General features: G+C 43.3%; 1 protein-coding gene across 5 annotated transcripts; it reads left to right on the top strand.

Annotated features, from left to right (window-relative positions):
• The first annotated feature begins 6176 nt into the window (after positions 1–6176).
• On the top strand, positions 6177–23638 carry CAPG (capping actin protein, gelsolin like). 5 transcript variants are annotated; one of them, XM_081333905.1, is made up of 10 exons: positions 6177–6195; positions 11469–11502; positions 16313–16485; positions 16954–17108; positions 17977–18144; positions 18576–18725; positions 19360–19452; positions 20763–20895; positions 21900–21988; positions 22219–23634. In XM_081333905.1, exons 2-10 carry the CDS (start codon positions 11480–11482, stop codon positions 22282–22284), a joined length of 1050 nt encoding a protein of 349 aa, XP_081190031.1. In that variant the 5' UTR covers positions 6177–6195; positions 11469–11479; the 3' UTR covers positions 22285–23634. The 5 variants fall into 5 exon arrangements, with proteins under 5 accessions (XP_081190031.1, XP_081190030.1, XP_081190033.1 ...); XM_081333904.1 differs by lacking the exon at positions 6177–6195 and adding an exon at positions 10115–10154 and having other exon boundaries at positions 22219–23633; XM_081333903.1 differs by lacking the exon at positions 6177–6195 and having other exon boundaries at positions 11042–11502.
• The last annotated feature ends 39 nt before the right edge of the window (positions 23639–23677 follow it).

The raw sequence follows: 23677 nt of genomic DNA, 5'->3' as shown, positions 1-23677 counted from the left end.
GAAGGCAGCAGGTCAGGGAAGGTTGTTTTGACACAACCAGTGGGGGTAGGCAACCTCGGCTCTTTTATGACTCATCAGCATAGCTGACTCAGGAATTCTGGGAGTTGAAGTCCATGAGTCATAAAAGAGCCGAGGTTGCCTACCCCTGAGGGAAATAAACAAATTTCTCCCTCAGCTCTATTCTAGAATGTTACTAAGCCTGAATGGAATCACATGGCCCCGAAACCGCTGGCTTCATCAGTTCATTCATTCATTCCATGGCAAACTGGACAACAGATCATTCCGCTGAGTTGTAAAGTTTGAAGTGCAAGAGTTGATTTTAAAAGATTAATAGATTTTCCCTTTGGAGAATCATTTAATTTGCCTCTTATAAAAAGTAACTTGTCTTCTCCCAAAAGGGCTTTTCCAAAAGGCAACTGGACCTTTTTTTCTTTTCCTTGAAAACATTTCACTTCTCATTCAAGAAGCTTCTTCAGCTCTAATTTGTCTTCTGTTTTGTCATAATGGCCAAATCCAACTACATTTTCAGGCCTTTATAGGCCACACAACTCCCAATAACTCTGGACGGCTTACATTGAAAGTAAAAAAAAGTACAAAACTCAAAGAAGAATCCTGAACAGCCCTAGAAGCAACATAAAGCCAAAGAAAGTCCAATCCAACTGGAACTCAACCTTTGTGCTGCTCTGGCGCCTGGGAAAATAAAATCTTTCAGAGCTTCCTGAACGTCATCAGACTGGGAGCCATCCAGATCTCTTTAGGAGTTAAACTAGGACTCTCCCAGAACACCCAGACGCACAAAGCAATCTTATTCTAGATTCTATCCAGACAGTCACAAAGAGAGATGAACATTCATATCTTCCAGAGGTGATACCATAACTGTCCATGCAACTCGCTCATTCTCCAGGGACAACATATAATAATAATAATAATAATAATAATAATAATAATAATAATAATAATAATAATAATAATAAAACAACAACAATAACAATCATCATCCTTGGTAAGGACTCAATAGGAAGACAAAAATGCCAAATCCAGTCTGAACATCTGGCTGACTGTGCGATGATCAACAATAACAATAACAACAACAACTTTATTTGCACTTTGAATGCACACCAATCAGCATACTTCAAAATGAAATTTTGTTGCATGTTCATGGCCAGGTCAAGTTTCAGATCATCCATTTTAGTCTCTAGGGCAGGGGTAGGCAACCTTGGCTCTTTTATGACTGGTGGACTTCAACTCCCAGAATTCCTGAGCCAGCATGGGGGAACTATGGCCCCTTCATGACTTGGGGACTTCAACTCCCAGAATTCCTCAGCCAGAATGGTTCTTCGGTCTGAAATGGTATGGAAACCTCTCCCTTTTCCCTCAGCATGGCTGCCTCAGGAATTCTGGGAGTTGAAGTCCACGAGTCCTATAAGAGCCAAGGTTGCCTACCCCTGCTCTAGGGAGTGAATGATGGCAAACAGAGCTGGAAACGGAGCTCCGTGTGGATTAGCCCTCAAATTAGCTTGTATTCCTGCAGGGCAACCTGGCCTCCTTTCCTTTTTCTGATCCTGTCTCTTCCACCTTTTCCTTAAAGGGGCCTCGCTCCTTTTGGCCGCTGGAGCACGCTGCTGCTGCCGCCACCAACTCCTCCGAAAGCCTCTCTCCCTTCCTCTGGGCCTGCTAACGGTTCTGTTTCAGGTCCAAGTCGGCACCAGCTGCTGCTCATCAGAGGACAGTTGGCCAAGGAAGCTGCTGAGAAACAAGGATTTGCTTCCACATAGTTCTCCCAGGAGAAGCCTCCCTGCATGGAGTCCTGAGTAGTCAACCCTGGGAGGTCTGTGCATGCCTTTCGTTAAGGTGCTGCTCGCTGCAGGGATCAACATTTTTCAACCCTTTGGAGGAGAAAAACAAATCCTAAGAGTACTTTTATGCAAGTCAGGAGAGAGAGAGAGGGCGTGCCGAGAATTCTGGAATTCTTTTCAATCCCTTTATCAGAGCTACCAGAGAAAGTGGCCTGTTTATTCTCCCTCTGACGTGTCTCTTTGTGTTTATGTACACAAGCGCACACTGGGAAGTATTAAGTGGGCTGCACATGCTCCACTCTGAGTCATGTGCTTGGGAAGGAGGAGGCAGCGACCTTTCCAGTTGTGTCTCCCATTGGACGCATTGAGGAAATGGATGTGTGTGTGTGTGTGTGTGTTATTCCACAGCCCTCAGCCAAATCCAGCCTATTTTCAAACTTAGTCTTATCTTTGCCATCACTTCTCTACGTAGCAAATCTGTTCTCTTTTCCAAGGGGGATCAGACTGAGTTTCAAGTCGCTTTAGGAAATTTCTTTCCAACATTCCTCTGGATTGGGAAGCATAAAAAGGAATAAAAACAAAGCCTTTTGTTCTAGGTAGGGTTCCTAGAATTCAAAACTTCCTTCCTTCCTTCCTTCCTTCCTTCCTTCCTTCCTTCCTTCCTTCCTTCCTTCCTTCCTTCTCTCCAATTCTCTGAATAGATTATTATTCTTAGTTCAAAAAACTTTTTTTTTAAAAAAAACATACAGGAATAAAGAACTGGGAGAAAAGAAGCCATGCAGATACAGAAATAATGCATGGATTAGAGCAGGGGTCCCCAACCCCCAATCCATAGACCGGCACCGGGCCACGGCATCCCAGGAACTGCGCCACACAAAGAAGTGAAACCCCATCTGAGGGATGCAGGTAGCACGTGAAACTAGGCCCCCTCTGGTCTACGGAAAAACCTCTCTCCACGGAAGTGGTCCCTGGTGTCCAAAAGGTTGGGGCCCGCTGGATTAAAGGGCATTGAATTCAACATCCCAGACCACAAATGAGATGAGCTGGGTTTCTGAAGCATTTTGCAAAGTATTAGAAGATGTGTGTGTGGGGGGGGGTCACAGCTTTCCACCCTGCTCTTTCTTCTGCTCCCACATGTGTCCTTCCTTGATTTTCAGGTGATCTTCACTGACTGCATCCCCATCTGGTACTTACAGAGGACAAATGATGGGTGGAAGAACAGGAAAACATTCCATCTGACTCAATATATCTGCACCAACTTGTCCCCTTCCTTGATTTGCAACCACAAAAATGTATTGTCCATCCTTCTGTGTTACATGCCTATGAGTAGAATATATAGTGTGAAGGTTGGCCTCTTCAGAAACCAACTCCCAAGAGCCCAGTCAAGATGGTCCATGATGAGGAATCCTGGAATCTGCATTCATCAACCTCTGGGCACCAACTGATCTTCTATCCTGAGATGGTTAAACTCTCTTTCACTCTGATGAGAATTGATAGCATTGGATCAGGTTTTATACTGTCTGTTGCACAAGTATCAGATTGTTGAACTATTTGAGGAGGAAAATAAGTTGACCTAGACATTACGTATAGACAGCAGTAGTTGACACTCTGGACACACACATTGCACTAAATCAAAATGTAGTCTGTTGGTGGTTTAATGTGCTGTACAAATCCAGCTACTGTGGTTTGTAAGCCATGCTTTATGAGCTCAGCTAACAAACCACAAAGAAACCAAATGAACCCTGTGGCATTTCCAAGAGCTAACATCTATAGATTTGTGGATGGATGGTGAAGAAGCATGCTAAAGTGCAGCCAGGAACTGTTGCAGAACAGTCTTATAAAACTGGATTGAGTTCAGCTCCTAGTGCAGTGCTTCTCAACTTTGACCACTTTAAGAGGTGTGTACTTCAATTCCCAGAATTCCCCAGCCAATGTGCTGGCTGGGCAATTCTGGGAATTGAAGCCCACACATCTTAAAGTTGCCAAGGTTGAGAAACACTCTCCTAGTGACTGTAGAGACGTGCCCTTTTAGTTTTCTCAGCAACAGTAATAATAATAATAATAATAATAATAATAATAATAATAATAATAATAATAATAATAATAATAATAATAATAATAATAAAGTTGGAAGGGACCTTGGAGGCCCCCAGGGGAGAGCGTTCTCTGTGGGCGCGCCAGACCTATGGAACCGCTTGCCGGTTGAGCTCCGGATGGCCCCCGACCTTCGTTCCTTCCGGCGCGATCTAAAAACGTATCTATTTGAGCAGTCTGACCTGGTCTGATGGATTAGGGTTGGGGTTTTAATACATCTTAATTACCAACCCACAACCACACACATGGTAGCCTTCCCTAATTCATGTTCTCCAGGTGCCACATCTGGAAGGCACAACATCTGGGAATATTTCCATATTGTGATCAGTACACTTGCATTGCAAATGATTCTTGGATCAATAGATTTACTGCAAAATTCTTAAGAAATATGTACAGTATTTGGGAAGTCAAGGAGAAAATACTGTGTTTATTATTTTTGCTGCATATTTTAAAAGATAGGTTTACACTTTTATCTGGAAGAAAATTTAACTTTTGGAGTTCCACTCCAAAAAACAGCTCCTTAAATTACTACTTCCTAAAGCTGTTTTTACTCCACAAAAAAAAAAACTAGACAGGAGTCGTGTTCTTGTTTAATGCTTGACTGATACTGCAACTCATTCAAAGCTCATGTTTTGCTCTTGGAAACAGATCTACCTGTCTTCTGCTCTCTGTGTTCATAAGATCCTGGAAAGCCACTAGCTTATGCTCAGTCAGTTGTATGATGTGTAATTGGTTGGCGGGAAGCAACTGCTTTCTTTGCTCCCGGATGTGGAACTTCCTTCATCCAGCTCAGAGGGAGGGTTAACCTAACCAGCAAGATCAAAGGCAATTTCGGTCTCAAGAATCAAAATAACCAGAAGAAAAATAAATAAATAAATAACAGGCCATTCTTTGGGAGAAGTGCTTTCAGATAATTTCCAAAACCCCGTACTGCTTCTCCTAGCCTCCAGCATGATGGAACATTTTGTTCATCTGATTCAATCAGGCTGATGATTATTATTATTTTTTTTAATAATGAACACATTGTTAGATTTGCTGGCCAGTCACCCTGTTTTTAAAAACAGATGGCTAGATTATGGGAGAGTATCTTGTACAGCAACTGATTCAATGGGGAACCTTCCATACAGGCGGGACCAAAAAAGCTCCCTCCAGACCAGAGGACATCCGTGGGCAATAGAGGGTGAAATTCAAATGTTTGGAGGGTGCATGGTTAAAGAAAGCTGCTCTAAGGATAGATCCCCTTATCTGTTCTTATCTAATAAGGCCTGTATTGCTGGCTATTGAAACAACAGCTTGGTTTGCCATTGTCCCAAGACAGGTGGGATTGGTTTCCACATAGAGGTAGTCCTTGATTTATGACCACAATTGAGACTAGAATTTCCACTTCTAAGAGAGATGGTTGTTAAGGAAATCACTACACTTAGTTAAGTGATCTCCTCCTCCCCCTCCCCCCACCCCTGGTTTGCCCTTGTCGCTTTAGAACTCAGAAAAAATAATTGACTCAAAGTCACCCAGCTGGCTTCATGCCTAAGCGGGAACTAGAACGGTAGCGGATGCCTTAACCGCTACAACAAAATGACTCTAAGCCAGGGGTAGGGAACCTTGGCACTTTTATGGCTTGTGGACTTTAACTCCCAGAATTCTTGAGCCAGCATGGCTCAGCTTGGAAACCTCTCCCTTTCCCCTCAGCCTGGCTGGTTCAGGAATTCTGGGAGTTGAAGTCCATAAGTCATAAAAAGAGCCAAGGTTCCCCACCCCTGCTCTAAACCATGTTTAGCCATCCCAAATGGCTACGGTAGCAGCCCCAACCATATTCTATCTGAGTGTGTTGTCTGCCCCTAGTCATTCTGTAGAGCCATTCCACGGTTGGTTCACTTTGATTTAGCAAGTTGTGTACTAAATACCATCCTGTTTAGTAAACCAGGGTTTCTGAATCATCCTTTAAGCGGTCCCAAAGCAGGTTTCAACCAGGTTTGGAGCCCCAGTCCTACAGTTCAGGAAAAAAACACACATAGAAAATGGGATGGTGGGAGACAAATGCTGCTTTTCCTGAATGCCTTCCAAGACTGGAGATGTTTGGCTTTTACATTGGCAGGCAAAGGGGGGGAAAATCCTTCCTGATTCCCCAGCCAAGCTGCTGGAATGTCAATAAAAAGTTATCAAGGCAAGAGCCACTGATCTTAGTCCCTTCCAGACGTGGGAGGAGTTCTGTGCTAAAGGAGCACATCAGCTAAAGTGATCAGAGGGGCCGCCCACCCCGATCCAGGTCTCCTTTGCTGTAGAAGACAGGAGCAGTTCGCACAAAGTAGGAGCAACAGCGCCGAAGGCTCTCTGGGTGTGAATGGCAGCAATGGGTTGCACAAAAGACCACTTGCTTGCTTCCGTCCCTCTGGCCTTAGGCTGTGTGCCTCTCTCTCTCTCTCTCTCTCTCTCTCTCTCTCTCTCTCTCTCTCTCTCTCTCTCTCTCTCTCTCTCTCTCTCTCTCTCTCTGTGTGTGTGTGTGTGTGTGTGTGTGTGTGTGTGTGTGTGTTTAAAATGAGGCTCCAGCTTGTTTTTAATCTTCGGTTTTCTTGCAAATCCAATTTGGCAGCCTTTCAGAAAGAACAAGATAAGGAACAGATTCACTGTTGGGAAATCAGGGAACAAGCAAAAGGGAGCTGTAAGGGATCTAGGAATAGAATGGAATGGAATGGAATGGAATGGAATAGAATAGAATAGAATAGAATAGAATAGAATAGAATAGAATAGAATAGAATAGAATAGAATAGAATAGAATAGAATAGAATAGAATAGAATAGAATAGAATAGAATAGAATAGAATAGAATAGAATAGAATATGGAATGGGGAATAGAATAGAATAGAATAGAATAGAATAGAATAGAATAGAATAGAATAGAATAGAATAGAATAGAATAGAATAGAATAGAATAGAATAGAATAGAATAGAATAGAATAGAATAGAATAGAATAGAATCTGGAAGGGACCTTGGAGGTCTTCTAGTCCAGCCCCCTGCTCAAGCAGGAGAACCTATACCATCTCAGATAGGTGATTGTCTAGTCTCTTCTTAAAAATTTCCAGTGATGGAGCACCCATGATTTTTGGGAGTAAGCTGTTCCACTGGTTGATTGTCCTCACTGTCAGGAAGAATCTCCAAACTGCACAGAAGTCATGGAGTTTAATTAGGTCTCTCCGAATTGCACTGAGTGATTAAGCAAGCTATTAGATTCTCCAGGGACCTTTAGCTGCATTCAGACATGCAACTGCCTAAGCCTGATTTACTTAACCATGTTTTTCTCTGAATAGCCGATAGTTGAATGGTCTTCCCTTATATTTGATGCTGTGAGCCATTGTTCACTTTGCCACTGAAGGTTGTGTAAACTCCACTGGTGTATTCTATAAATAGACCAGTTGGATTCATACAACACTCAAAGGCAAAGTGAACAATGTGTGAACCCTGCCAGTGGGAATAAAGAAGAGACAGAGGTCCTAATGGAATACAGGCCAGGGGAGACTTGTGTGTCCAAATCCTTATTAACTCATGATGCTCAGTTGTGTATCCATAGTCCAGCTACTGTTCCTTCGCTTCACCTGGCTTATGGCTTTGTTGCAAAGTTTACAGGAATCCAATATAAAAATCTAAATGGATTTTTACAATATGATGCCCACTTGATGCCCTTGGACTACAATTTTCATCATTCCTAGCCCAGCTTATGCTCTAGGGATTTTTGAAAAAAAAATACCCTGTTGTTTTGATGGCTGTTTTGCAGCATCTCAAAAAAAAAGAGCTAGTTTTGCTTACTGCAGGAAATTGCATGTTTGGCAGTAATATTTCTTATTTTTCTTTGAAAAGGTTGCAGCGTCACCGGAAACTCCATTGATTACAAAATATAAAACAAACACACAATTGTCTGTATACAAATTGTGTGTGGAGGGCTTGCTTCAATTAACATGTGGCTTGATTTTTATTTATTTAGTGGAAGAAGGATAAAGGGTAAGCTTAAGGAACAGAAAGGCAGGATCCAAAATGTATCTGTGAACCACAAAATTATCACCCTCATTTTACTGCATTTTAGTTCAAGCAATTGCTTGAACCCAGTCTACAAACCTTGAAGTTCTCCAAGTTTTCTGATATCTTCCTACTGGGTGTTGCTGCTGTTTTGGCTACTTGAGGATCCACCTTCCCTTTTATTAAACCTTTGGAATCAGACACCCTGAAATGTATAGTTCAGTGTTTGGAACAAACCCAGAAAAGTGATGAGCTCAGTAACTAGATTAAATCTGTTGAGCAAACATCATCATTAATCTTGCTAAGACATAATAAGCGAGCTTTCTCCACCGCAATATCTTACAGGGGAGATGGTGTTATGCTGCAGAACATGATATTAAAGAAGGATGAAGAAGAGCATCCCTTCAGGTGCAAAAGATTAGGACCATTTGTAAGGTTGCACCACAGAAGATTTATTCAAGCCTATACACAAGAATCTGGTAACTAAAGTTCAACATTGAATTGGTGCCAGAGGAGGGTCAACGGAATTCAAGAGGAGTTGGATTTGGAGCACTACAACAATTCTAAATTGATGACGTGCTTAACTCCTTCCCCCTCTTCCTCAGCTCTGCCTGGTCTTCTTTGTTGTTGTTGTTGTTGTTGTTAGTTGCGAAGTTGTGTCCGACCCCCTCATGACCTCATGGACAACATTCCTCCAGGCTTTCCTGTCCTCTACCATCTTCTGGAGTCCATTTACGCTCACGCCTCCTGCTTCAGTGACTCCATCCAGCCACCTCATTCTCTGTCGTCCCCTTCTTCTATTGCCCTCAATCTATCCCAGCATGAGGCTCTTCTCCAGTGAGTCCTTTCTTCTCATTAGGTGGCCAAAGTATTTGAGTTTTAGCTTCAGGATCTGGCCTTCTAAAGAGCTGTCAGGGTTGATCTCCTCTAGGACTGACCGGTTTGATCGCCTGGCAGTCCAAGGGACTTACAGGAGTCTTCTCCAGCACCATAGTTCAAAGGCCTCAATTCTCTGGCGCTCAGCCTTTTTTAAGGTCCAAATTTCACTGCCATACATTGCAACTGGGAAGACCATAGCCTTGACTATACGCGCTTTTGTTGACAGGGTGATGTCTCTGCTTTTTAGTGTGATGTCTAGATTTGCCATGGCTTTCCTCCCAAGGAGCAAGCGTCTTTTAATTTCTTGGCTGCAGTCCCCATATGCAGTGATCTTGGAGCCCAGGAAAACAAAATCTTTACTACTTACTAAAGGTACTGAAGCTTGCTCTTACATCCACCATAAAGTTCCACATTGTTTACTCCACTTGAATACTCTACTTGGGAAGAGGATGACATCTTGTGGTTGAGGAAAAACACAACATCATGCATTAACTTTTAACCTTTCCAGATCAGCTGCGGAGACCACCAAATTGTGTGATTTTTGCATGTGTTCACTCTCGTTGGGTGCTCTTATGCAGTGAAGGAGAATCATAAGCCCAATACAAAGGGGACATCCCAGGAAACAAAATATGCTAAGGAGTTAAGCTGATATCTGTCTGTGGGATCAGCTTTTGTTACAATACTTTAAAGATTTATACTGGAAGTAGAATAAAACAGAACAAAAATGTTATTGCGGACAATGGCTGGTCCATCTGGAAGCAGAACCAGCTGAATTTCTAGAACATGGAGGCTTTGTAGTACACTTGGCCTAAATACCTGTAAAGATTTTCATGTCACTGCGATTCCTTGCTAACTCAGGTTTGCAGAATGTGCCAAAATATGTCAGCATCCAACGGGAAGAATTGAAAGCCGAGCTGCTTGTGCCTTTGCTTTACCTTCATAAAAATTGCAGTGGGTTTATATAGCTTGCCTCCTTCAGTAAGCCTTTTCATGTATCTTTGACAAACTTCAGGGAGTCCTTACAGTCCCTTCCCCCGAGATTGTGCAGATAACCAAGGCTGATAGGCCACGAGAGACAACACAACAGATGATGCAGAGAGCGCCTGACAGGAAAGCGGTTGTGAGTTCCTAATCGTAACCAGAGTGACTCACCCTCCTTTTAACCACATTGGCATTCTCTGCTTGCCATTTCCCTCTCCCCTCCCCTTTGCCTGCAGCCACAAAGAAGTTAGGTTCTCCAACAGCTTGACTAGAGAGAGTCAAGAAAAGTCCCCACCCAGAAAATCTAATCTAATTTCACATTTCAGTGGTGGGAAGCCTTGTTTATACAGGGAGGGAAGCCTTGTTTATACAGGGAGCTGGTGAGCGACAGCCTTGGTGAGTGCACACAATCTCTCTCTCTCTCTCTCTCTCTCTCTCTCTCTCTCTCTCTCTCTCTCTCTCTCTCTCTCTCTCTCTCTCTCTCTCTCTCTCTCTCTCTCTCTCTCTCTCTCTCTCTCTCTCTCTCTCTCTCTCTCTCTCTCTCTCTCTCTCTCTCTCTCTCTCTCTCTCTCTCTCACTCTCTCTCGGAGTGTGGTGCTGATGTTAAAAAGGGTGACAAAAGTGAAGCTGGAATACTTGGCTCAGCCTGTAATTGCAGAAATAAAATAAAAAACAAACCCTAAACCTCAGATTGGCCAAGCAAGGATTTTATTTTTTATTTTTTTGCAAACAGCTAAGCTGGATGGGATTCAGCACTTCCGATTGGCTTTTCTGTTACATCTCGGTCTCTTCAACTAAACACTGGAAACATTTGAAAATATGGCATTTATTATGGAATGAATTCATTAGTGCAGGGAAGAAGGTGGGAATTATTCCTTAAGCCTTGGTTCTTTCTAGAATTAGCCTGGTGTTCTAAAAACAGTAACTTAACCAGCATTGCAAAAGATAGTTCCCTCTGCTTCTAATATGAGCATTTTATTTCCTGTATGTTTCCACTATTAATTGTTAAAGTTCGCAGACTTTCACAAACTGTGGCATGGAATACCTCCCAGCTCTTAATACCACCATCCTTGTACAAACCTTCAGCCATGATCTCCAGGGTTACCTGAGCAAGGAACAAAAAAGGGTACCCGTATCTTGATATCTTCTCTTGTTTTATTACACGATAGATCAAATAGCACTCATTAAATTCTATAATTACTAAACAGGAAGAGAGGCGTGAGTTAAGTGAATAAATGACTTGAGCTGGATCGTAGGACAGCAGCATTGCACTGGGTAGCTTTTGATTGTAGACCAAGAATTGGAAAAGAGGGAAGAGGGAAATGATTTGCTTGTCTATCCATCCGTTCATCCATTCATCCATCCTATTCCAGCAAAATGCTCACGTGGGAGATGTCACTTTCTCCGTGTCCTGGGAAGCATCCAGCTTTTTAGAATGGGCAAATTCTTGCTTTTCTTCCTCTCCATAAGCTGGCTTTACAAAAGTTAAAAACTATTGTTTATTTGTGTGATTTGTTTTTCCTGCTGTTTTCCATATTGATAATGGCATCAGTTTGGTGCCACAACTTTTCGTATCTCTGGGAAGATCACAGCTCCTTGTCATTGTGTTCGACAGCTTCTTTTCTGGGAAACTAAGACTCATAAATTCAATGAACTGTATTTGCCATTTAATGAAAGTCCTAACCAGGCCTCTTTGTTGTTTCTCACCAGATCTTGGAGCCATGTATACAGCAATCCCCAAAAGGTACAGAATAACCTTTATTCTCATCCAATCAAAATCCAGTAACCATTTCATAAATAGAACTGAACATCACAGTAATTATACTATCGGTGGTCTGTATGAGACTGTCGAGTCTTTCAACTGGGTTTAGATTTATGTTTTATTTTCATAACCATCTGCTACTTTGAAAATCCTTGCTCTGGTTTCAAAAGTGGGGTGTAAATTGAATTAGTGTTAATCATCAGTTAAGGATACAATCCCCTTCATGGATTACTGCCTTGTCGTGGCGAAGGGGCTTGCGTAATTCAATGAAGCTATGAGCTATGCCGTGCAGGGCCACCCAAGACGGACAGGTCATAGCAGAGAGTTCTGACAAAACGTGATCCACTGGAGAAGGAAATGGCAACCCACTCCAGTATCTTTGCCATGAAAACCCTATGGACAGTACCAAAAGGCAAAACGATATGACGCTGGAAGATGAGCCCCTCAGGTCGGAAGGCGTCCAATATGCTACTGGGGAAGAGCAGAGGGCTAGTACTAGTAGCGCCAGAAAGAATGAAGCGACTGGGCCAAAGCCGAAAGGACGCTCAGCTGTGGATGTGTCTGGTGGTGAAAGGAAAGTCCGATGCTGTAAAGATTTTTTCTCCATAGGAACCTGGAATGTAAGATCCATGAATCAAGGAAAACTGGACGTGGTCAAACAAGAGATGACAAGACTGAACATTGACATCTTAGGTATCAGCGAACTAAAATGGACAGGAATGGGTGAATTTAATTCAGATGACCATCAGGTATACTACTGTGGGCAAGAATCCTTCAGAAGAAATGGAGTAGCCTTCATAGTCAATAAAAGAGTAGGAAAAGCAATACTGGGATACAATCCTCAAAATGACAGAATGATCTCAGTTCGAATCCAAGGCAAACCATTCAATATCACAGTAGTCCAGGTCTATGCCCCAACCACCAGTGCTGAAGAGGATGAAATTGACCAGTTCTATGAAGCACTACAGCACCTTATAGAACTAACACCAAAAAATGATGTTCTTATCATCATGGGGGATTGGAATGCTAAAGTAGGAAGCCAAAAGATAACTGGAATAACAGGCAAGTTTGGCCTTGGAGTGCAAAATGAAGCAGGGCACAGGCTGATAGAATTCTGTCAAGAGAATACAATGGTCATAGCAAACACTCTTTTCCAACAACCCAAGAGACGGCTCTACACATGGACATCACCAGATGGTCAACACAGAAATCAGATTGACTATATGCTCTGCAGCCAAAGATGGAGAAGCTCTATACAGTCGGTAAAAACAAGACCAGGAGCTGACTGTGGCTCAGACCATGAGCTTCTCCTTGGAAAGTTTAGGCTTAAACTGAAGAAAGTAGGGAAAAGCACTAGGCCACTCAGGTATGAATTAAATCATATCCCTGTTGAATATACAGTAGAGGTGACAAATAGATTTAAGGAATTAGATCTGATAGACAGAGTGCCTGAAGAACTATGGACAGAGGTTCGCGACATTGTACAACAGGTAGCAACCAAAACCATCCCAAAGAAAAAGAAATGCAAGAAAGCAAAATGGCTGTCTGAGGAAGCTTTGCAAATAGCTGAGGAAAGGAGGGAAGCGAAAGGCAAGGGAGAAAAAGAAAGATACACCCAATTGAATGCAGAATTCCAGAGAATAGCTAGAAGAGATAAGAATGCCTTCTTAAATGAACAGTGCAAAGAAATAGAAGAAAACAATAGAATAGGGAGGACCAGAGATCTTTTCAAGAAAATTGGAGAAATGAAGGGAACGTTTAATGCAAAAATGGGCATGATAAAGGACCAAAATGGCAGGGACCTAACCGAGGCAGAAGAGATTAAGAAGAGGTGGCAAAATTACACAGAAGAACTATACAAGAATGAGCTTAACGTCCCTGATAATCACAATGAGGTGGTCACTGACCTCGAGCCAGACATCCTAGAATGTGAAGTGAAGTGGGCCTTAGAAAAGCTGAGCAACAACAAAGCTAGTGGAGGTGACAGTATTCCAGCTGAGCTATTCAAAATCTTAAAAGACAATGCAGTAAAAGTGCTACACTCAATTTGCCAGCAAATTTGGAAAACTCAACAATGGCCACAGGATTGGAAAAGATCAGTTTACATTCCAATTCCAAAGAAAGGCAGTGCCAAAGAATGTTCAAACTATCGCACCATTGCACTCATTTCTCATGCTAGTAAAGTCATGCTTAAAATCCTACAAGCTAGACTTCAGCAGTATGTGGATCGAGAACTACCAGAAGTGCAGGCAGGATTTCGAAGAGGCAGAGGAACTAGAGATCAAATTGCCAACATACGCTGGATCATGGAGAAAGCTAGGGAGTTCCAGAAAAACATCTACTTCTGCTTCATTGACTATGCTAAAGCATTTGACTGTGTGGATCATAACAAACTGTGGCAAGTTCTTAAAGAGATGGGAGTACCAGACCATCTTATTTGTCTCTTGAGAAACCTATATGCGGGTCAAGAAGCAACAGTGAGAACTGGACACGGAACCACTGATTGGTTCAAAATTGGGAAAGGAGTCCGGCAAGGCTGTATACTGTCGCCCTGCCTATTTAACTTATATGCAGAGCACATCATGAGAAAGGCAGGGCTAGATGAATCAAAACTTGGAATTAAGATTGCCGGAAGAAATATCAACAACCTAAGATACGCAGATGATACCACTCTAATGGCAGAAAGTGAAGAAGAACTAAAGAGCCTCTTGTTGCAGGTGAAGAAGGAGAGTGCAAAACTTGGGTTGAAACTTAACATTAAGAAAACCAAGATCATGGCATCTGGCCCTCTCAATTCCTGGCAAATAGATGGGGAAGAAATGGAGGTAGTGACAGATTTTATTTTCCTGGGCTCCAAGATCACTGCAGATGGGGACTGTAGCCAAGAAATTAAAAGACGCTTGCTCCTGGGGAGGAAAGCCATGGCAAATCTAGACAGCACACTAAAAAGCAGAGACATCACCCTGTCAACAAAAGTGCGTATAGTCAAGGCTATGGTCTTCCCAGTTGCAATGTATGGCAGTGAAAGTTGGACCATAAGAAAGGCTGAGCGCCAAAGAATTGAGGCCTTTGAACTGTGGTGCTGGAGAAGACTCCTGCGAGTCCCTTGGACTGCCAGGCGATCAAACCGGTCAGTCCTAGAGGAGATCAATCCTGACTGCTCTTTAGAAGGCCAGATCCTGAAGCTAAAACTCAAGTACTTTGGCCACCTAATGAGAAGGAAGGACTCGCTGGAGAAGAGCCTCATGCTGGGAAAGATTGAGGGCAATAGAAGAAGGGGACGACAGAGAATGAGGTGGCTGGATGGAGTTACTGAAGCAGTAGGCGTGAGCTTAAATGGACTCCAGAAGATGGTAGAGGACAGGAAGGCCTGGAGGAATGTTGTCCATAGGGTCGCGATGGGTCGGACACGACTTCGCAGCTAACAACAACAACAAAGGATACAATGCTGCATCAGTTCTCTTGCCCTACGAGAAAACTTTCCCATCTCTTGTCTGAAACAGAGTCGTAGTCTGGATAGAGGCCACATACAAATTATCCCCAACTTGCTTGCAATTTCTTTCTTAAAGTTGTCCTCTCTAATGAATAATCTTGGAGAGTTGAGGGTGGAACAGGGGCAGGAAACCAATAAGGGTAATTAATCAGGATATGTGCCATACAGATTCCCAGTGACTGGCATTTCTTGAAAGGAAAAATTAACAATGAAAGCATGTTAAAGCATGGCGAAAGAAAGTTTGAATAATATTGTTTGTTCTTAAAGAAGTAGGTTTGATTGCACCAAGCAACATTTCCATGTACTGTAACTGTTCAATGTTGAACTTCTATTAAAGGAAGCAGGCAGGCAAGCAAGCAGATAAAAATGAACACGTAGTTCCTGCTCTCTTGATGCTTTGCTTTCATCTGAATAACAGAATTACAGAATAATAGAGTTGGAAGGGACCTTGGAGGTCTTCTAGTCCAACCCGCTGCTTAAGTAGGAGACCCTATACTATTCCAGACAACTGTCTGTCCAGTCTCTTCTTAAAAGCCCCCAGTGATGAGGCATCCACAAATGTTCCACTGATTAATTGTTCTGAATGTTAGGAAATTTCTCCTTAGTTCCAAGTTGCTTTTCCTGGATTTCCCTCCTATGATGTCTCCAAGGTGAAGCTTCCCAGATTTATTGGACTTCAGTCCCATCATTCTTCAACCTTGCCTATGCTTGCTGGGGATTTATGGAAGGACATTCCAGAATGCTTGAGAAGGGGATTGGACTAGAACAGAACTCCCCAACCTTTCCAGCTTGGCAGCCAGAAGGAAAGGGAGGAGCAGAGAAACATGCATGCGCGAGGCCTGCGCACACACATGCGCAAACATGTGTGCGCAAGTCACCAGCACTAGCACATGCATGCATGCACAAATGGGCCACTGGCGCCCGCACAAATGGGCCACTAGCGCCTGCGTGATATTGGTGGCACTGCTAGCGCACCTGTGCATGCACAAACGGGGTTACTAGCACCCATGTGGTGGCACTACCGCAAGTGGGGGGCGGTCGCCAGCTCTTCCTATGGCCCGGTGACCAACAGGCCACAGCCCGGTACTGAGCCATGGACCATAGGTTAGGGACCCCGGACTAGAAGATCTCCAAGGTCCCTTTCAACTCTGTTATTCTTACGCTGAAGTCAAGCCCACTGCAAGGGCCACAGGATCTATTCTTCCTCATCCCACCTTCTTGATACTTCTTTTTCTAGACATCTAACTTGTCCTGTTTTCTTTCTTCCAATTCAATAAATTCCAACCTTCTCTTTGGTAGCGGCTCTGCCTTTGACACTTCGGCGAAAGAGCCAGGACTGCACATCTGGCGTGTGGAGAAAATGAAGCCAGTTGCTGTTCCAGATGAGATGAAAGGCATATTCTATTCTGGTGATTCGTACCTTGTCCTTTATAATGGACTGGATGGGCATTCCAATCTGCATATTTGGATTGGTAAGTACAGGGTCAAGATACACCTTAGGTCAAAAAAAAATCTGTCTGGGGGATGATGCATTTCTGTAGCTTATTACTGAATAAACCTTTATTCGTCTGGATTCATACAATACATTCTTTGCAGATCTGAAGGGCTGAGCTCACACAACCTACTCAACTGATATTAAAGAAGTCATCACAAGGCTTAGTATGTTTTGTAAGCCATTGGTGTCTGCTCCAAGGCCAATTTGTGCACTTGAGTGGTGTGATCGTGCAACTGCCAATACAACGCAACACTACATCCTGGCAAGAATGAAAACTTTTCACCAGTGACTTATTACCACCAAAATGTGCTTTAATGTAGGATTTTCACCAAGAACCTAACGCAGAAAACCCTTTTTGAGATAGCTGAAGCTGGCTAGGGGTTACCACTTAACTGGGTAGAGTTGGGGTACTTCCTTGCAAATTAATGCTGTCTCTTTGTCTTAGGTCAAAACTCCTCCAGAGATGAGCAGGGAGCCTGTGCTTTGCTCTCCACCCACCTCAACTCCATCCCAAAAGAGAAACCAATTCAGTATCGGGAAGTTCAAGGCAATGAATCAGATGTCTTCATGGAGTACTTTCCCCGTGGCATCAAATACCAGGTGAAAGGAGACTCGTTTTTCCAGTTATATGCTCTTTCTAGAGCACTATTGCTAAACATTAGAGGCTTTTAAGAACTTTTGCTTAGTTAAACCTAGGTACACTCATACAAAGCTCTGCTGTGGAGATAGTAGGAGACCAACATTTCCTTTAATCCCCATCAGGCTCATGTCAGCCCAGGTGAATCCAGTTGGCTGATACCTTCCCTTTTTTCTTTCTTGGGAATCTGTTCCCTATTTTCTCTTTTTTGCTCAATTTCCATCTCATTATTTCCTCCAAATTTAGCTTAGTTTTTCTTCTCTTGTAAATTGGAGAACAGCAGTAAAGAAGCTCCTTTCATCTGCTCACAAAGATGTTCTGGTTCCTTGTGCCTGACAGAATCCTCTAAATTCCTAAAAGGTTACAGCTCACAGCCAGCTTACATTTGATTTATCTTTTTGTTTGTTTCGAGGCAGGTAAGGCACACAAAGTGTACGCTAGAGCTAACCATCATCTTCGCTTCTCTTTAACACTTTGCTCCTTCTCTAGCACTAGGATTCCTCTTGGTGTCCTTTATAATAGCCATAGCACTTAGCACTTATATGCCGTCCCACAGTGCTTAACATCATTCTCTGAGCAGTTTCCAATGTCAGCATATTGCCCTCAACAATCCGGCTCCTCATTTAACTGATCTCGGAAGGATGGAAGGCCAAATCAATCTTGCGTTCTTTTCGGGATAAAACTCCAGACTGTGAGCAGAATTTGCTTGCAATGCTGTATGTAGCCAGTGGCCGCTGGGTCTCCTATAGTCTCAAAGAGTCTTTCCTGTCCCCATCTTCCTCAAATTCTATCCTCTGTATCCCCATTTCAACCCCAGTTTATGGTCCACAGGAAGGTGGTGTGGAGTCAGCCTTTACTAGAACCCAGGCCAACCATGAGCAAAGCCCCAGGCATCAACTCTATCAAGTGAAAGGAAAAAAGAATATCCGGGCTGTGGAAAAGGAGCTGAGTTGGACCAGTTTTAATACGGGTGATTGCTTCATCCTGGACCTGGGAGAGGTGAGCCTGGAAGGGGGCGGGGAAGAGAAAGGAGACAGATATTTGCTAGAAAAAGAATATATGTCACAAGAGCATATGGTAATGTCCATATGACATTGTGACTCTGATGTTACCCAGCCATATTGGCCATGCTGTTAGCTTCAATGCACCCTCCAAAACCAATGCGTAGCTAAGCTAATATAGGGAAATTATGGGATCTATTTTGCAAGAAGGATTGCTGTGGGACTCCAGTAATTGTAGATCTCCCAATCTGGCTTCGATATTCCAAGAATGTCCAGCCAGCTTAGTTAACGGCTGGAGATTGTGGACGTTGTAGTCAGAACAGTCCTGTTGAATGTACGGTGGGAAGATTAAAAGGTGGCGGCGGCTGGAGGCTAATCAGCCGGTGGCCTACTATAAATTGGACAACAGGTTTCTACTTTTCCTTTTAGAAAATCTTTACCTGGTATGGAGAAAAGTCAAACATTCTGGAGCGCAACAAAGCTCGAGATTTTGCAACAGCCATCCGAGACACTGAGAGAAAGGGCAAAGCCAGAGTGGAGATAGTTGTGGACGGGGAAGAACCATCTGAGATGACAGCGGTAAGAGCTTTGTGGAGAACAAAGAACATAAAGGGTAGATGCAAATTAGTATGTAGGTTAGCTGATTTCCTACCAGCTCCATTCCATAGGTATTGGCCCACAGCTTTCCTGGGATTAGGGGAGTTGAAAAACTATTTAGGATCAGAAGGCTGGATTCGAAGATTCCAAAGAAAGGCGTACAAAAATTCTCTAAAAACTTATGAAATATTCTTTATCCCTGGATCACTGAAACATCTGGCAAGGACTTTTATACAGAGATGGGTCATGGGAACAAATGTTGCTGTTTTAGAGTAATTCACACTCCTGATCCATCCAGAACAGGACTAGCTATATCAGGAATGGTTGAGTTTTTCACACCAAGAATTACATTTTAGTGGTTGACAGGGCCAGAACCAACTTCCTGGCTGGCAATCTGGGAATTGTAGACCCAAAACTAAAAGACACATCAATGCATCTCTGGTGCACTTCTGTGGCACATAGATGAAGAAATACTTTCTAGACGGGAATATTTTTCTGGCAGCAGCTGCATGGCAAACATTGAATCTGAACCGGATCACGTTAAGGTGTAGCATTGAGGTTCCGATTCAGGAAGAACTCGGCTGCAAACAAATATTGGCACGATCCATTTGTCTAGGTACTGGGTCCTAAGCCGGTTCTGAAAGAAGGCACTGCTGAGGAAGATATTGTGGCTGATCAGAAGAATGCTATCGCAGCAGTACTGTATAAGGTAACAACCAAAAAGAAGCTTGCTTTAGGCTGGGTGGGGTCTCCAGGAAATTGTTCTCTTGTAGGCACCTTCTGAGATCTTCTTCTCCCTCTTTGACAGGGAAGCCTATTAGCTGGTGGTTGAACATTTGAATCTAGCTATCTGCTTAATCAACCAAAATGCCCCAGTATGATCCTACGCTGGACATTGTGTGCCTTTAAAAGGATGGGTAGCCACAAAGTCCATGATGCCACTGGAAATGAGAAGGCTTGCTGATGTCTTCCAGCCAGCCCTGCCATACCACAAAGCATTAAGGTCACAAGCCAAACCCAACAGAAAGTAAACCCAAATGACTTTGTCTGTGTCATTTACTTGCTGCAATTTTTTGACTGTGGGTTGGATGTGTGTAAACGCACATTCATCTTGAAAATGTGGCAATGGGGAAAAAAAAGAGCTGTTTTCTAAGATTAGCTGAGCCACCTTTGTTTTTTTGCTCCCTTTTGTTGCATCTTTATGAATTCGGGGGGCATTATGAGGAAACCCCCCCCCTAAGTTATCTCAAGAGGCAGATACGGGGATTCCATGTGTGGTAGGACTCAGTTTCAAGCGAGTGTACTCATACACGTAACCAGTGCTTTTTCTGTAAAAGAAAAAGGTGCCGGAACCCACCTTGCCTACCCTACAAGGTTCCATTCAAAAAAGGTGCCGGAACTCCGTTCTGAGCGTTCTATGACAAAAAAAGCCCTGCACGTGACTATTTATAAGACTATGTCCTTTAAAACCATTAAGCCCCGAGACTACAGTATAATTGATCTAGGTATACCACAATGCTCTGAGATCCTGGCAGCAGTCCAATCATGACTGCTCAGTTCAAAGATTCTTTTGATATAAATTTGTCCAACCAATCCCCACCACCACCAAATTCTACTATAGCTCTCAGAATTCTCAGCTGTTTACCACACTGATTTGAAGAATAGGAAATTAGGGAATGCTATGTTAGAGAACAGTCTTGTTTCTAAGCCCTTTCTGTCCACGATTTTTAGCTGCCAACAACTGGATCAAAAGTTCCATTGAGGTCTTTCCCCCATTATATTAAGCTGTCAGAAGTTCTGGATGCATTAATTCAGTTTTAAAATGGTGTCCAACATGTAGGAAATACAGAGTACAGGAAGGAATGGGCTCCATGCTCTGGCATTCTACATTTTCTCCAGGTTTGGTGGATGAGAAAATTCTGCTTTTAAAAGTGCACCACAAACCTCAAAAGCCTGACATCTACCCTGTGATTATTGGATTCCGTTAAGTGTAGTAAATTCTATCTTCTGAATTCTGAGGTCTCTGACATGACGGGAAAAATGAGTCTGACTAAAGTCTCCGAAGCCAGTCCATTCCACCAGGACCAGCTCATCACAGATGACTGTTTCATCCTGGACAACGGGCAGTATGGAAAGATCTTTGTTTGGAAAGGTAATGCCCATCATAGGTTGCCTTGGGGCCTTCTCTGGGACCATAAATACACACACACACACACACACACACAGAGCAAAGAGTTGCATCAGTTGAAAAACGTCTACACTGGAAGACATGCTGATCAATGTCCCTCAAGCCATCAGCTTCTATTTATTTATTTTTCCTGCCATCACCACCACATCTTTCTTTTTTTCTTTGCAATGATTTCTGTAGTGGTTCAGGTATTGGACTAGTAATAGGGACACCCAGATTCCAATCCATCCTCAGTTATAGAAGATCTCTGGATGAATTTTGGTGAGTTTCTTTTGTAGGGAAAGGGAAGAAAATAAAGGGAGAGGACGCTATGTATTATGTAGTGGGTTCTGGACCGCATGGAATGACGCCAGACCGATGAGTACAGCATAGCAGCTCTTTATTGATGGTAGAACTGTACTAGAGATTTGGGGTTACCTGAGTCCTTATATATACCTTATACATATCCATCTGGCCAATCCATTTGAACCTGGTATTCCCGCCGAGACATAGCCCAATCCGCATCAGTCCCGGTACAGCGCCACCTGGTGGTATAAGTAGCGCTGTTGCTATGTTGTCCCCCAAACCCATACACAACACTATGGGTGCCACCACCTTGAGCTGTTGAATGAAAGATGGGACAGGGAGGAAGGGCAGGAGGAAGGAAGGAAGGAAGGAAGGAAGGAAGGAAGGAAGGAAGGAAGGAAGGAAGGAAGGAAGGAAGGAAGGAAGAAAAGGAAAGAAAGAAGGGAGGGATGGATGGATGGAGGGAGGGAGGAAGGAAGGAAGGAAGGAAGGAAGGAAGGAAGGAAGGGATTACTTTGCATTTTCATCTGCATATAAGCAGATACACTTATACTTAGATGATGGGCATTAATAGACGTTTCTCTTTTATTGAAAGGACTACCTTGGCTCTCGTAATCCAGCGCTGGCCAAGGTCCCTCTTCCAGCTCTTGTCAATTATCATCCCTCTTCCTGTCTGTCTGCAGGCCTCAAAGCAAATGAACAAGAACAACAAGCGGCTCTGAGAGTAGCAGAGAATTTCATCTCACAAATGAAATATCCTCAGAACACTCAGGTAAGGATCACTCAAGCTTGGGCAAACCATCTTCAAAGTGCCGGGAAGGTTTTCATAAAAGAATGACACACCTCCACTGACTGGTTCAGAGAAGGTCTAGGATGAAAGGTCTGGAGAACAACAGCCATGTGGCGGTGTAACTCCACACATCTGAAGAGAAGTGGGCCAGGATTTGTTCTCTGCTTCTTTTATTTTTCTCCACATCTCACCTGCTTTTAATCTGGTTCCAGGTACAGATCCTGCCCCAAGGACGTGAAAGTCTGCTCTTCAAACAATTCTTTACAAACTGGGAGTGAAATCTGGAGTCTCCACCTTGTGCTGACAATACTCTGTGACTGTGCCTTTCTGCCCCATCAACCATTCAAGCCTTATTAAACTGGAGCCACTGTGTCCATCTTGCCTTCTGCTTTTGACCAACCCCCTTTAATTAGCAGCTCTGTATCTGAACCATGGATGAAACCTTCCATGCTGGCTGAGGAATTCTGGGAATTGAAGTCCATAAGTCATAAAAGGGCCAAGTATGAAGACCCCGGCAGTAGGGCAACCTTAATTTCTCTTAATTTTTCAACCCAGTTCCTCCCAATTGTAAGCCTCTTTCTCTTTACGTCTAGAATAAGATAGGTAACGCAACATTCTCGTCTCTACTGGAAACAGAACATTTTGATGCGAGTTAAGAAAAGTCTGTGGCTGGGTTCACACATTGCCCTGAACCAAAACCAAACCAGTCGCATTTATAGGGTGCAAACCCAACCTTACACAAAATGTGCTGATTATTACAATCTAATGATAGCTTTATTTCCTTGGTTGCCTCATTAGCTGTATTCAGGGCCTTGAGCCATACCTTTTATGGAATTATAGCTTTCCTGTTTTCACATAATATATTGAATCACAAACTAACTAAAGAGGCTGCGTTTGACCCACCCGCTGCCTTAATCCTAACCAGGTTTTGTTTGAACACACCTGTCAGGTTAGATGTGTTGTGTAAACATAACAATGGGTCTTTTTTCATCTCCAGTAACAGCATGCAATCGATCAAAGAACACCTTAAGTTATATAATTTCATGCTGGCTTTAATAACTTTCCTCTTTTTTCCCATGACCTCTGATTTTGTGTCTTTCTCCCCACCTGGAACCCAGGGAATACCCCCCCATCACCCTGGGTGGGACAAGAAAGATGAGTAGCAAGGGAAGCAGATGTCCCACAGGGAGTCTACGCATATCTTTTTTGCCGGAAGCAAAGACCGAAACTTGTCTAGTCTCAGATATGTTAAGTTGCCATTCAAGTCTATGATCTGTCAAAGGTTGCCTGGTAAGTTGGATCTGGCTCCATCTGTCATGCCAGCTTTAAACAACAAAATCCCTGCTCTTATCCACCTTGCAGGCATTCATCATCTTTCAGTCATCATAGGCTACAGTGAAGCCATCTTGATTAGCTGACAGGCCCTGACAAGAAAGATTGCATCCTAAAGGAGTCATTATCAAAAGCAGCAACTCTTTCCTGCTTTAGAAAAAAAAACGGGGGGGGGGGAGGGGAAAGACTCACTGCTTCCTTCCCAGAGCAGCAAATCAGATCTGTAATAAACAAGTTTCACCAGACCATCTTTGGCCTAGGCTAGGGGGTAGGCAACCTTGGCTCTTTTATGACTCGTGGACTTCAACTCCCAGAATTCCTGAGCCAGCTGCCTCAGGA

This window comes from Vipera berus (assembly GCF_964194415.1).
Source record: "Vipera berus genome assembly, chromosome: 8".
Taxonomy (NCBI): domain Eukaryota; kingdom Metazoa; phylum Chordata; class Lepidosauria; order Squamata; family Viperidae; genus Vipera; species Vipera berus.
The sequence above is the reverse complement of the archived record's forward strand: the minus strand, read 5'-3'. Positions and strand labels throughout refer to the sequence as shown.

What these genes read in the sequence shown, in the direction of transcription:
- CAPG (XM_081333903.1), top strand. Translation starts at nt 11,408, where the DNA reads ATGAACTGTATTTGCCATTTAATGAAAGTCCTAACCAGGCCTCTTTGT. An exon ending in AACCATCTGAGATGACAGCG is followed by an intron (nt 18,726 to 19,359) that starts GTAAGAGCTTTG and finishes CCATTTGTCTAG; the next exon opens with GTACTGGGTCCTAAGCCGGT. An exon ending in AATATCCTCAGAACACTCAG is followed by an intron (nt 21,989 to 22,218) that starts GTAAGGATCACT and finishes ATCTGGTTCCAG; the next exon opens with GTACAGATCCTGCCCCAAGG.